The 15,365-nt window shown below is 30.8% G+C and overlaps 1 protein-coding gene across 1 annotated transcript in view; it reads left to right on the top strand.

Moving 5' to 3' along the window:
• LOC145322673 (uncharacterized) overlaps positions 1-14,076 on the top strand; it is a 45,774-nt gene extending 31,698 nt beyond the window's left edge. Inside the window, exons 3-5 of the mRNA XM_080164870.1 lie at positions 3,352-3,982; positions 12,040-12,166; positions 12,674-14,076. Coding sequence (XP_080020996.1) covers positions 3,352-3,982; positions 12,040-12,166; positions 12,674-12,785 — 870 coding nt within the window. The 3' untranslated portion in view covers positions 12,786-14,076. The remainder of the gene's footprint in view (positions 1-3,351; positions 3,983-12,039; positions 12,167-12,673) is intronic.
• The last annotated feature ends 1,289 nt before the right edge of the window (positions 14,077-15,365 follow it).

Here is a 15,365-nt window from a genome sequence, read left to right as displayed (position 1 = left end):
TAGACGCTAGTTTATTATGTAGTAGCTACGCCTTTAAAAGCCTGGCATATGAAATAATAAAGATGTAATGATGTGTAAAGAAAAAGTGTGAACCTTTCTTGGGAAAGAGAAAATGAAGTCCTTTTTCCTAATTAAAATTTGTGTCTGAGATTTGATTATCAAGATTAAAGAGGCTCATCCAGACTTTTTAGTTTTCTCTTTTTTCCCCTCAATTTCTCTCTTTTGCTAGAAGAAAAGCTATTCCATAATTTACTTTGAATAAAAATATGTAAATTTCTCTTCTGATATAAAATACATTATGTATAGACACATAAAAATCAGAATATAATTTCACGAAGAAAAAGGAAAAATACTCTGTATCGATTCCTATGTTGTTGTCATCCTTGTTTAACTTCTGTTAGAAGTTATTAAAAGATTTTCGTTAACTTTTAACGTGTAGGATAGATAATGAATTAATCATCTTCCTAATCTTCCTTCTAATAATTTTATTCTTCATAGAAAGTTCCAAAACAGAAGCTTTTTATAGTGTCTATAAAAATGACGTCATGCAATACACAGACTAAATAGCCAATGGCAGGCCAGAATATATTTTAATTGACCAATAATAGGCAAATATGACTTCAGTTTTTATAGGCACTATAAAAAGCTTCTCCAAGTTTAAGAAAGAAAAGTTATATTCCATTGTCCAAATGTTTATCCTCATACCCATGAATATAAACTATTTTTTTCTCGGCTTATCAAGAAATTCATCACTTTTCTCATTAAATTTCATCTTATTTATAATGAGCTTAATTTACATTTTATATATTAAGTCTATTTAGGTTTAATATAATTTTTTTGGCCTCAAAATTGATGGAGATAACCATAATATTTTTTTTCATTCTTAATGACTATTAACGCTCTATAACTGTTATAATAAGCTTTAGATAAGTTATGGATCTTTATGACGTAACTAAATCGTAGAGCAGTTTTGCTTGGGAAACAAGAGCCACCAATCACCTATCAATTGCTAAAAATAAAAAAAATAAAAAAAAAATAGAGCAGCCTCGCTCAGAAATAAAGAGCCATGAATTACATACAAATTATAGAGCAGCCCCGCTTCTTGCTAAAGAGCCACACTGGCGAGAAGGAAAATGCCAATACCATTTATCTTGATTTTTGTCAGCCAAGATCCAACTTTTACATGACCTAGGCCAAAAAGCTTTTCAGTGCGAAGCATTTCTGTTACTAGCACATTACTACGCATTTTTAACTGTCCCAAACATATTATAAGGGATCTAAAGGGATAATACAATGGCCGACAAATTATTATACATCCCCATGGAATTTATACAAAATTATCCCTTCTGAAGTATACAATTAGTGGTTGAAACGTTTAGACTGTACTAGTTTTAAACTAAACAATTAAAATTCAGTAAAGGTTCCCAAATTTTTTAGGCAATTAATAAGAAAAAGTTATTTTAAAACTTTGGGGAGTAGTGTAAAAAACAGTCCAATGTCCCCTCCCGTACTGCAACAAAAAAATTATATTTCGATCTATACTCTTCCAGAATTTCAATGCAGTTTTAAAATTTGGTTGATCTAGAATTTAAATTTTCTTGTTATTTTTACATATTCTGAACCCTATTTTTATCCTTTTCATATCCTCTTATGCTAAACGTTATTCTAGGTTTTGAATAATGAAAAGTAAACAATAAATTTTACTCTCATTTTAACATTTATGACAAAATAATATTATAATAGATAATAAATTTTTTAAAAATTATTATCTAGCATGGCATCGAAACCGATTGATATCCGATGAATTAGAACCGGTTTGCAGCCATACTGAAAAACCATGTAAAGCATTACATATATTTTTCCACGAATATTAGAGAAAAAGATTAAAACCAGTTTTGTTATCCCCGAGGGGTCGAATTTTCACAGAAAATACTCTTTAATGCAAAGATAAATAACTATACTCACATTGTTTTTTTTCGTCTTTTACTTCTATCTACAAAAATATAATGCTCAAATATCTACATATCAAAATGCAATTTCTATTAGATATTGAAATCTCCAAAACAACAGCTGTTCATTGAAATAAAGTCTTACATTGCGAATAAGAAATTGTTGGAAACACTTCTCAAAAATCTATTAAATAATAAATTATCAATTGTTTTGTATAATCCAATAACCTTACAGGAGGGATAGGGAGGGGGGCCTTTTTACAAAAAAAAGGAACAATTTTTTTAGAGTCGCGGATTTAAAGATAAGGAAGGATTTATTAAAAACAAAATAATCCAAAACAAATATCTAAAATCTATAGTTTATTCTTAACTTTTATTATGTTACCAAAAAAATGCAAAATAAAGAACAGATAAAACATTTTTATGCTATAATAAATTAAACAACTTTGCAATTTAAATTATTAAAGAAGTGTAGAAAAAATGTTGAAATAATAGGTGATTATATTAACTTTCTGGCCACAAAATAATTACCAGTAATTAAACCTCCACGTTAAGAATGGACCAATTTAGGTAGTTAGGTTGCGGCGGGGTTAATAATTTGGTAGGCTGTGGGGGGTTTTTGCGAGGGGGTAATTGCCCCAGGGGTATTTATCCTATCTGTCTACATTTCTTAGCCTTTTACAAAAACGTTGTTATATTTTTAACCTCAAAAATATCTCAAATGAAAGCGAAGCTTTTTTGTCATATCGTAGTTCATACTATTTAACAGACAGATAAACAACAGAAAACCCAACTACTCTGTTTTTCATTTTTCATGTTTCTATGCATAATTCATATTTTTTCTCAAAAATATTAACATATAAAATTGTGTGTTAAAAGTTAAACCTTGAAATATATAAATGTGTGTGTGAGTGTATGAGTGTGTGTGTCGTGTATGTCCAAATGTATGACAGCCTTATGGGAATATTTTGCCATGGCAGGCTACTCTAAACTCATGCAACAAATAACTTTATTTTTGCCAACTAAAAAGTCATAGTTTTCTTATTAACTAAATAATTCAAAGTAGATCAATGTCTGTTTGCACGATCAAAGAAGAAATCGTTACATTGGGCTGCTTTTTAAAATTCAAATACATGTTTTAATGCCTAATTTTTCCTTTTTCGCAATTTGTACAAATTAGTTGGCAAAAAAACGGAAAAATTGTGCAAAAGAAAAGTGTCCAAACATGAAACCATGTCATTCATAAAGCATAAGTCACACATTTAAGTTCAAAGGTTCGTTTCCCAACAAACAATATTTGTCAATACTGAATTTGTTTTAGGGAAAACTATCATTTTATGCTCTAAACGGTTATTCAGTGAGTTATGTTTGATTTATAATTCTTATATATTTATTATTTTAGGACTATCCTAACTACAAGTACCGACCACGCCGCAAGAAGAGGGATGGCCAACAGCAGGGCAGCGGAACCGCTGGTGCAGCCGCCGGTAAAACAGGAACATCCACCAACCAGAGCAACAACAACAATAACAACAGCCTCAACCACAACAGCAATGCTGGAGGCAGCGGCGGTCTTTGCTCCGGCGGAGGCGGCAGCTCAGTGTCGTCCGAAAAAGATTTAGATTTGGATAAACTTGACACTAAATGTGATTCCCTCTCCTACACCTCCAATATAACACCGCCGTTGTACGATACGGATGGCGGGCCGCCCTCATCTCACAACAGCCACCCATCCTCATTGTCCGCACACGGCGGCGGCCGAGGCTTTACCATTCCCACGCCAGAATCCTCACCGTCCTCCTGCACATCAGAGGCGGTGTTTCACCCAGGCGGAGGGCACATGCAGCCGTCGCCACTGGGCGCCAGCAGCCATTCGGGGCTAATTGACGGCAGCTCGGTACGGTATGCCCTGCCCACGCCAGATGTGTCGCCACTGGACGGCCAGGGCCGGCCGTTGGATTATGCTGGATACCAGCTGCAGGCTGCCGCGGCAGCTCAGGACAGATTCAACTTTGAAGCTTCGCAGCTACCAGGTAAAATTTGTTGAAAGGAAGATTTTTTGGTAAAATTGCCTAAAACCTGCCTAATAAAAATAAGTAAGCACATTATAAATATGCATACACTACCCTAACTTTTAGAATCTATTTATTATTTTATCATATTTTTAACTGCTTTGAAAAAATAATGAAGTCAATAAAATAACGTTTACTTTATCTAACACTTCTAAAGCTTAAATATTATATAAAATTTGAAACAATACAAAATAAAAAGAGTGTAAGAGATTTAATCACATATTGTGAAAAATAGATTAAACTTTTGAACTATTTTACTAAAAGTATTTATTATTTTAATTATTAATAAATGTTTTTTCTCAATCATATCATGTTAAAAAATATTCTGTAACATAAAGATAGATAATTGTTGTCTTTGTAAAACCTCTTAATAAGTTATTAAGAAAATAAGCATGTTAGCTTACATAAAAGTAAAACTAATAGATTAACAATTGACAGTCTGAATTTGTACTAGAATCAAAGAAGATTTTTATTTAAGTTTGATTTCTCAAAAAACATCCTTTAAGGTATAAGAAGTGATAAGTTCACGTTGAGGCCCAAATTGTAGAAAATCAAAGCCTGTAAAAAGGTACCCATTAAGACATGTTGGTATTTTATATGTTAAATATAAAGCCTACATAAACCTAAATGTATGTATATTAGCAACTACTTAGTGGCAAAAAAACGGCAGAAAGCTTTATAACCAGCCGCATTTTTTACCCACATTTTACAGCCATTTTTTACTAACTAAAAACAAACTACCCTTTTCTTTTCTGTCCACCTCTTTTAGTCACCTGTTCCCCAAGCATTTAATACCCCCGTTTTTTCTATATTTATTTTTGTAACGACTTCCCCCCCCTGGCCCATTGTATTCAGATTTTTGGATGCTGTTTGGAATAATTCAATGTTTACAAGTTTTAACTTTAGCTTTTTTACTGGTTGAATTTATTTTATAGGTTTCTTTCTTATACTTTCCTAAAGTTTTATAACTTCTAAATTAGATATTTTTTTAATTATCAAGGATGATAACATATAAACCAGAATTATTTACTTTTAAAAAAATATTTCATCAATTTAAAATTTCTAGGTTTATTGATTTTAAAATGTACCCTAGTCATGTTTATAGAGATGCTACGCGTGATATTTGTGTTATATAGTTTTCAAGAAAAAACAAAGAATAGCTTCGCTTCAGACATTAGCAAAAATGACAAATGATAAAAATAAAGAAAAATATGAAACAGTTATTTTTAAACGTTGCAGTTGTAACTCACACATGAACATAAAATCTGAAAACAATAGCCCACGTTTTTCCATACAAGTTATGTATTGTATATAACTTTTTCCTACAGTTTTGCTGTAGGTATGTTGACCTTTCCTGTAGAAAAAGTATTATATCATTCTATTTTAGAATATAAAAAAATAACTCCTTTTTGTAATTTCTAGTGTCGCATTAAAGATAAACGTTGGCTTTCATAATATACTACATGATTTAATTCGATTACAATTGTTTTATATCTTTTTTTCTGTGTACTGTATCTTTTTTTCCTTTTTGTGTTGTAACTCATTTTTTATTGAACTTTACGATAAGATATCAATCTGTTTGGATTCTATTATTTCTACAATTTATGATTGGCTGTCCAAACAATTTGATTTAAAATTGATTTGTACTTTCTGTTTTCAACTTCATAACTTTTTAGAATTTTGTATTTCTTAAGTTAATCATGAAAAAGAAATAGTAGGTAAAAATATCCTAAATCACGAAAAAGATTCTGACACAAATTGCAAATATTAAGTATGAGTAATTTTAATGTCCTAGCTTAGTGGTTTAAGAGTACAATCTGATTCTTTAACTTTTACGAATTGTTATGACATTCATAAGTAGCAGAGTAAAAAAATCATGGCTTGACTTGAATTACATACTTAGCCGTCTATCTTAAATAGCGGCCACGAAATTCGCGATTCATCCATTATATTTTTAACAGGTGAACAGGCGGACGAATATTTTAATCATAAAGTAGCTGCGCTACTTAAAAATCTCCCTTAGGTGAACATTATTGCCAATATATCTAAATCAAGGAGAGTATTTTTAAGTGATTTGTTGAAGTTTTGCTCTAAAAGTGTAAGAAATAAAAAAAAATTCTAAAATTTTTCTAACATGCATATGCATAAGATTAAGAAAAGCATGCTAATTTCCAAACCTTTGATAATGAACTCCTGTACTGGTAACCATCTGTTCCTGGTTTGTACCTTTACCTTGGAACATAATGATCCGTCAAGCACCTTGCCAGAGGCTACTTCTCACACACACACATACACAGAATCATGCACACACACACATGATTCTACACTACACAGACACACACACAATTCTATACAGACATACACAAACACACAATTCTGCACAAACACACACAATTCTGCACAAACACACACAATTCTGCACAAACACACACAATTATGTACTGACACACACAATTCTACACAGACAAGCAATCATACACTTACACACACACAATAACATACACAGAATCACGGGATTCTACATTTGTACAGACAATATCATACAAACACACAGACAAACAAGCATAAACTTACGCACATAATATCATACACAGAAACACAAATTATACACAAAAGCATATTAACTTACACAAACAAACTTTAAATTACACAGACAGGCAGAATTGTACACTTACATACAAAAATTTCACGCACAGAAACAAACAAACACAAATCTACACTTAAAAAACTTACACAGACACACAAAATGTCATATACATATTCTTAACAAAAATAAAAATAATCATCTTCTAATATTAAGAAGATTTAAAATATCTGAAAGGATGCCATGCTTATTTCAAAAACATTATATAATACTAGCATCTACGCCATTTTTTGCGATTTCTCTCGGAATGGTGATGGTATCCATTACCCAAAATAGTTGTAGACCTGCCCAAGACCTATGATAAGAAACACTGTGAAGCGGAACCCAATCGGTTCAGCGGTTAGCCAGATACTTCAGTACAAAAAAAACATATAGACAAATAGTGATCCTATTACTTTATTATAATGATGTAATATGATTTTCATAAAAGAAAATTTACTAATGATAATGTAATATTTGAAACGACTATTTTATGAAAATATGTGAGACTAAAGCCCAGACTAAAGTATTAGTCAAGTGGGATGTTTAAACTTTCATATTAATATCCCATTTAGTTCAGATCTATATCAAAATAAAGAATACTTTTTAAAATTTACTGTTTTAAATAGGTTCTGACAGAATACCTACGTACAGTAAATATATCTTTAGAAAAAATAAAAAACTTTTGCACCTTAAAAAAACACACAAAATAGTTCAAAATTTCAAATAATAAGAGGTGGCTGTTTCGCTCTCACTTACAAAACTGCACTACCGACAATTTGACCGTCGGACAAGGGGGGTATTCAAATTTTCCAGACTCTTTGAGGAATTACATGGCTCTACATAGTTTTCCAATATTCAATCCCTTTAACTTTACTATGTGTGTTCCATCATTACAACCAATAGAACTGCTTCTTATAAACCATTACTAGTAGCAATAGTTTATAAATCGTTGAAACATTTTTAAACTAAAGAGTCTAAAAAATATTTTAGAATAATATTCTTACATAAAAGTAGCAGGATGTCTCTCTGTTTGTACCAAATGACCAAAAATATTGTTTATAACTTTTTCTTTTTAAAGTCAAAATTTATTATGGTGCCCCCCACCGCAAATGCCCCTAGATGTCTCTAGTGGCGTTTTCACTAGGTATTAAAAAAGTAATTTAAACAGATACTAGTATTGTAATATTTTGTGGCAAGATTGTGAGAACATATCCTGACTACATAGTTGAAAACTTTGGAGAACCAAATCTTATTATAAAAGCTTGAAAGTGGGTAAAACTTGGACTAAACTTGTTAGCCAAAAGCAAAATGAGAATAATGTTTTAAATTATATGAATATGCATAGGATTTTATATACTTCAATAGATTTTTAACGTGTACAATTTAAATTTAACTTTACACTCATTAAGTCAAGAATGATTATTTCCAATTGTTAAAGTCACTCTTTTGTATATTACATTTTACAATTTTTAGTTTATTTCTCTTTTTCATAAAAAAAAATATTTAAAATCTTTGCTAAAAAAAAAATCAACTAAGTTAGATATTACTTAGTATTGATATAAATACGAACTTAATGCATACATGATTAAGTGATCAAGTATGCATGATTGTGGAGTATTTACATATGCAGGCCAACACATTAGGATCGTGGGCCACCATGGGGTGTAAGATCTGTAAGATCACACCCCCTGCCGTCTTCAAGAGGGTGTACATTAGAGAAACAGCCAAGTTTCTACCATACAAATTTTTTTAGCATTACAAGGAAAAAATAATATACAAAAAATTGTTATAATAAAATTTCAAATCATGAATTTTTTTATAAAATGTAGTTGCTTGAATTCTTTTACTTAATATTGCCTTTTTGATTTTCTTTTTTTAAAAGTTTATAAAACGATAAATATGATTAATTTTTAGCTAAATGTTTATTTGTGAGAAAATCTTCGTATCAATGTAGAAACATTTACAGTCTTTACCTTTTAATGTCACCGTAACCTCTTGGCCTATTGGCTTAATATGCTATTACAGCATGTAGAACACATGATTTTAATCAACTGATTACATACTTTTAACATACATGCATTCATACATATGTATTGGCTTGATTAAATTGTTTCACAGTTAGGTTAGATTGGTTGGTATTTGTTATAATTCTTAACATTTTATCAATACTCATTTAATATTATATGGCATCATAAGATATTTTAAGACTGAAAAAATAATTAAAATAAACGAAAAGAAGTGTATTGCTAATAAATGTCTTCAATAAATTAGGACAGAAAGAACATTACTTTTCCTCAAATTGTGAATCAGGCAATTCTCCCTCCACCCCATGTTTTTAATGAACTAGAAATAAGGGGGGGGGGGGGTTTTATGCCCCACATACGAAAAACTGCTACCCACCCCTCTAATTAAAATTTATTGAAAATAAGGGGTGTTTCTATTTGGTTATTTGAGGGAAACCGCCGGCCGGAAGAACTATATGGAACTCTACCCAATAATCACCGACAATCAATTCTTATATTTTGCACTTGGTTATTAGAGTGATTTTTAGAGTATTTTTAAAAGCGATGCTTTTCTATAATTAGGGTCGGTCCGTACGTCCGTACGTCCGTCCGTACGTCCGTCCGTACGTCCGTCCGTACGTCCGTCCGTACGTCCGTCCGTCCGTCCGAGATAGATAGCTTTTATTCGTTAATTTAGGCATGTTAGAAGTGTCCTATCGATTTCAAACTTTGCATGATGATTCCTGTAGTAGTTGGGCACGATTTAGAAAGCGTAGCAACTCTATAATCATTACCAGAATGTCCGTACGTCCAATTTAAAAATGTTGATTTTTCTACTTTTTTAACAACAAATTTTCAAGTGTTCTAATTATCCGTTTGATCTGATTTTTGGTATATTGATTCCTGGGACAACAACGAACAATATTATAAGCGAAGCAACTCTATAATCAAGTCCAAAAATGTAAGTATGTCCATAAACATTATCCTGCTTCAAGCAGTTTTTTCAACAAATTTACTTACAATTTTGCTTCGACTCTATACCATACAAGTGTAATGTCCGTTTGTCCTACCGTTTCAGTGCTTCGCTTTTATGGATGTTGTCATCCTTGTTTTGGCAATGGATTGCCACCTTAAAATCATTGATAAGAATTTGTGAAACATTTACTTTTGTCTCTGATATTACCTAACCTAATTATTTTAATTACGTGTTATTAATATTGGACTAGTTTTTATATTTGTATATTCTGTTTTATGTCGAATATTTTTTTTGGTCTAATGTCTTTTTACAAATTTATAGCAGGTGTTACATATCCTTAATTTTTGCACTTTTTTCATATAGAAAAGAAGGAAGTATTTTACATATCATAAAATTTTGCAAAAAAAATCTTATAAAGCATAATTTAAGCAGTTTTCATGATAATAAAGATTAGTATTAGTTTAAGGTGGATTTTTATACATAGAAGCTTCTTTAAAACCATTACATTTGTTGAAGAAAAGCGATTCCAACAAAGGTATGGTAAAAAATACAGACACAACCAAAATTTAAATTTGTTTTTTTGTTGTTGTTTTTTAGTGTAGTGGTTAGCTTTTTATTTTAAGTATTACAATTAACTTTAAATACTTTTACCAACGACATTGCAAAAAAATAGTTTTGTATAATTTTTTTTAGAAAAAAATGTTACATAAAAGTTCTGAATAATTGTTACCATAAGTAACCCACACTGCACACATATTAAGAAGGGAGTTTTTTTTAGGGGGGGGGGGGAGTGATTGTAATCTTTTAGTTTGAGAAGCCCTCATTTTTAGGAACCTATAGTTTAGCTAGGCCACTTGGATAAAGCAGGGGTTGGCATACTTATTATAGAAAAAAATGAAACTGTAAAGTTAGATATTTAGGTTTAGTAATTAAACTGTGTTTGTAGGCTATACTATCATTTGTTTATATCATTCAACAATTATTTGAACCTCGTCTACTTTTTGTTTTAAAGAACCATTTTCCTTGTGAATGTGATAAGTGATGGAGTATATCTCAAATCCCTTCACTGCCCTCCTGCTTTAACCTGCCCAAAATTTGTGTTAGTTTTTAAATTGTGCACTACTCACGAAAAGCTACCAGTAATTTAGGCTGATCTATTAGGTTAAATACATGTTGATTTTATTTCTGGTGGCATAAATTCTACGTCAAATTGACTGGCTCTGTTTTTGACTGGTGTTTTACCAAAGGCCGGACAGATAGTAACTATACTCGTGACGCCTTTTTCAATGTCTGCAAATTTTGAGAATATCCATCTTGATATAAATGTGAAGGCACTCGCCCTTCTCCTACCCCTAGTGTCCCACCCACACAAGGTCCATTGTTCTAGCCAAGTGAAATGGCAAAAACAGTTTGTGAGTGAGTGAAGGGGGGGGGGGTACAGGGTGATATGGCATAGCACACCATATTTGGAACAGCCCAGCTCACATACTTCGGTAAGTTCACAGTTACAAGGATACTTTGGTTAAAGATAAATAAACTTCCTCTTTATCTAAATAATTATTGCAGTTACCCTACTTGCTATTTGTAATTTTTACTTTTGAACTGCTTTGGTTTTTTTTTCTTTGTGATAATTTTTATACTATACAAGTAAAATTATATTTTGGTTGAAAAATAAATAACCCAATGGCCTATCCCTGTATTCCTGAGTATGTGTGCCATATGAAGGGGACAGATAGGAGGAAAGAGATATATTAGGTTAGATTAGGTTGCTCAATCATTTATTTAAGTACACCTTATTTATTGCAGAGTTACTTTAATTTAAAACTAATTACAAATATAAAATAAATTATTAGAAATGCTAAAACTTTTATTTCTTATGATTATGATGTAAAACTTATGAAATCTAAAAAGAATCTTCTCTTTTTTAGAGATGACATGAAATGATAAGCTGTAACTTTATATAACCCACCCCTAAAATAAATGTGAAAGCAATGATATCTACATAAAATACATATAAAAACAGGTCGGGATACAATTAAGATAAAGATATTGTAAAAGAAACTTCTATTGTATTGTTTAATCTTTTTCGAAAATCTTTCAACTTTTTTTGATTGACATGTTAAATTGTAAAACTGGTCACTTTGCTTTTATTTTAAGACTTATTTTACAGAATAATATTTATGTACATCATATTTTTAATATGGAATATCATTCAGAAAACTTGCAACCAACTTTTCCAAAAAAAACAATCTTAATTACATTCAATACTAGCGAAGTAAAAGACTGTTTAAGGTAGAAGGAGAGAGAGAGGGGGGAGGGGAAGATAGGAAGATAGCAAAAAGTTTCAGAAAATCTTTCCTATAAACTTTTATAAATTTGTTTTATGACATATTAATTTTTTAATTATTTTTAGGTTTTATGGGAGGTTGTATGAGTATGGACGGAGGGTATGCCACCTGGAGCAAGATGGAACATTATGATCAGAATTATGCAATCATTCATCCTCCGCCACTAGACTCTAGTCAATACATTCATCATAGGTAACTAATTTTATATTTTTTTATGAAACAAGTTTTCATCATCCAGGCCGGGTCGTTTTGAACGGATCGCTAGTATTGTCAATTAAAAAGCTCTTTAGTGGTTATAAAGAATGATGTCTTACAATACAAATGACCAATGATAGGCCAATAAACACACTAAAATACCAATGGCAGGCCAGTATGCATTTTAATTGACCAATGTTAGGCCTGTATGATGTCAATTGTTAGGCACTATAAAAAGCTTTTAAATGAAGGCAGTCATACCTTGCCAGAATAATCATTATCAGAAAGGCCGATGGATCATTTTTTAACATGATATAAAATCATGTTGTTGATTTTATATGGAAAATGTTGTTTTATTAATGTCTAAATAAGTATATAACTTTATTTTACTTTTTTATCAAATTACTTTAGTTAACTTTACTTATAAACAATCGTGCTTTGCCTAAATAACACATTTTAATAACCTATTAAAAATCAAATAATAATTTTATTTTTAATTTTCAGGGAAGTTGTTGGAATGGACCCCAACGGATCTGAGAGTTTAAGCTCGGCTCTGGCAGGAGTTAGGGAGAGTTACTATGACTATAACATGTCCATTAAACATCCAGAAATTTGATTTCCAAGATTTTTGAATTAAAAAAAAAAAAAGTTTAGCAAAAGTGTATAAGTTATCATTATAATGATCTCTTTAAGAAACATTTATGTATATGTATTGTTAATTTTAAAACACTTTTAAAGTCATAATATAGTGGATATTAAAGTAATATTGTAAATTTAATATCACGGTACAAAATTTAAAATATAAAAATGTATATGAAATATGAATATTCGCAGTTTGTGATTTTTATTTCAATAGTTTGGAAACTATTGTAAACGGATAAAAATTTCTTGTCTGAAAAAAAACTTTTTAATCTTTTTCAACAAAGTTTTCCCCTTATCTTGAAAATTTTAAGCAGCAACTATTCTCAGTTCTCAGAGAACTTTTAGAATAATGTTGTAACTTTGCAGCAAGTTTTAAAAAAGCATCCACAACAAACTATATTTCCAAAGTATATTTTATTCCTATTATTGATCATTTTTAATATATTTTCCAGAAAGCTTTTTTCAGTTTGGCTCCGAAAACGATCAATATCTGTTAGTTTAGAACCTATTCTAAGCCATTCTGAAAAATAGACATATTTTTTCAAACGTATGTTACTGTTTCATAGCTTGGATTTGGAAAATTAGAGAAAAATTTATTAAAAGTACTAGCTTTTTAGGAGACTGTTAGGAAACACAAAAAAAGTGTTAAATTATGCTATTTACATATAAAAAGTGTTAATATAAATAGTAGGAGAACTACGAGTGTTAAAATGTGATTTATAATGGAGAGTCACGGAATTTTTGTATTATTAATTTCTTGATTTATTCCAAAAGATGTCCGCTAGCTTCTTGGTAATACTTTAGGGGACAATCCAAAAAAAAATTTAGAATTTACATTTTGAACTTAGAAAATAATCTAACTTAAAGTCCATGTAAATTCATCATTGTCGCGACCCACAATCATTACTTTAAGAATTTTTTTTTAGAACAAACCCCCTGAAGGCCACACAAGCTACTAGATTTATGTGATGTCAGATTTTAGAATTGTATAAAAAATTTCTAGTTTTTTTTATCATGTACCATCATGTTTAGTGTATTTTTGTACTAATTAATTGCAGTTTCTATCATAATGTTTTTTAAAATATTATTTGCTTGTTTTTTTTTGTTCGTTATGTGTTTTTGAAAACGTTATGACTATAGACGATTTGCTACGAATTTGTTAATTCTTACTGTATTATATAATTGCCAAAAATTTACCTCTATTTTTGCTAATTTTGTAACATATGTAATTTTGATAGATGAATAAATAAAGTAACATTAAAGAAGTTTTTTTTTAATATTTAAGTTACTCTAAAAACATTACAAGTAGGTTCGTTTTCTTCTTAAGGATTTTTTTATTTTAAACCGTTTTCTGTAGCAAAAGTTATATGAAATTTCGTATTATTGTTAGATAATTCGAAAAAGTACGTATAACAATGTTTTAATGATTGCTAAAAGATATGACTTTTTTGGGTTTTCCCTGAACAGAAAAATAGCTGTATAGAGAACAGAAAGAAGAAATAAGTTGGTATATCAAATTTGAAGTTAAATTTAGCTTTATAAATTTTTCCTACATTTTCCTAATTAGTCCTATATAAAAATCTTTATAAAATGTAAAAGGATGTCAGTCTGTTTGTATGTTTGTCTGTTTGTAACGAAGGGTCTACCTAACCACCGATATGGTTCTTCTTAATAATCCATGGAAAGTTTATAACTTTTTTAGGGGGTGGGGGGGGGATGGAATAACCTCCAACCTACCAGAAAAAAAATTACAAACCCTTCCAAAATTGTTTTAAAGTTTTCTTTAAAAACTAAAGTTGAAGCAAAGAGATAATTCCCCCTCACCATCCTGGTCTTCTAGTAATTGTCCCAAGAGTAATCTTTGGGGATAGCCAATTGTAATTAATAAAATAAAATATAGTTTTTAAACATAATAAAAACTATCTTTATCTCCCTGAGTATATGGGCGCCAGCCCAAGTGAGTTTAAGAATTATAAAGTATGTGTATGTGTGTGTTAGACCTGTACAATAGTATGGTTTTTAAAGAGGTAAAATCAATTTTTCAGTTATGATTCTCAATTAGAACAAAAGTAACCTTTCCTTTACATCTACTCGTTGTCGGGAAAGTGATAGGTTCGATTCTCAGCCCGACACCGAGTCATAATTAAAGACGTTAAGAATATTTTATACTGTTGCTATGTCAGGTCGGTCATATAAATAGTTAGAGTAGGGGGAATGGCTTGGCCCAAAACAAGCGCACTCATTACCATGAACAGTTAGGAACTCTATGACTAAAGTCGCGCAATCAAAGGGTTAGTTACTTGAAGTACTTATGACAATGCACAGAATTATCAAGGTTTGGTTTAGAGATACACCAAAAATAAGATCTCGTGGTGTATTCAGTCCTCAAGGCTATCCGAGGCTAACCTTTACATATTTTACTTACAAAAAGGCAATTATTTGTGTGTTATAGACATAATAGAGAGGGAGGTGCACCGTGTAGAGGGATCAAATTATGGAGGGCTTCCTTCCCCTTTTAATACCATTAAGGGTCAACCCCTCCACCCCTGGAAAA

Source organism: Acartia tonsa, chromosome 1 (assembly GCF_053477335.1).
Source record: "Acartia tonsa isolate MP-2025a chromosome 1, ASM5347733v1, whole genome shotgun sequence".
Lineage (NCBI taxonomy): Eukaryota > Metazoa > Arthropoda > Copepoda > Calanoida > Acartiidae > Acartia > Acartia tonsa.
This window is presented reverse-complemented; position numbering and strand designations above follow the sequence as displayed.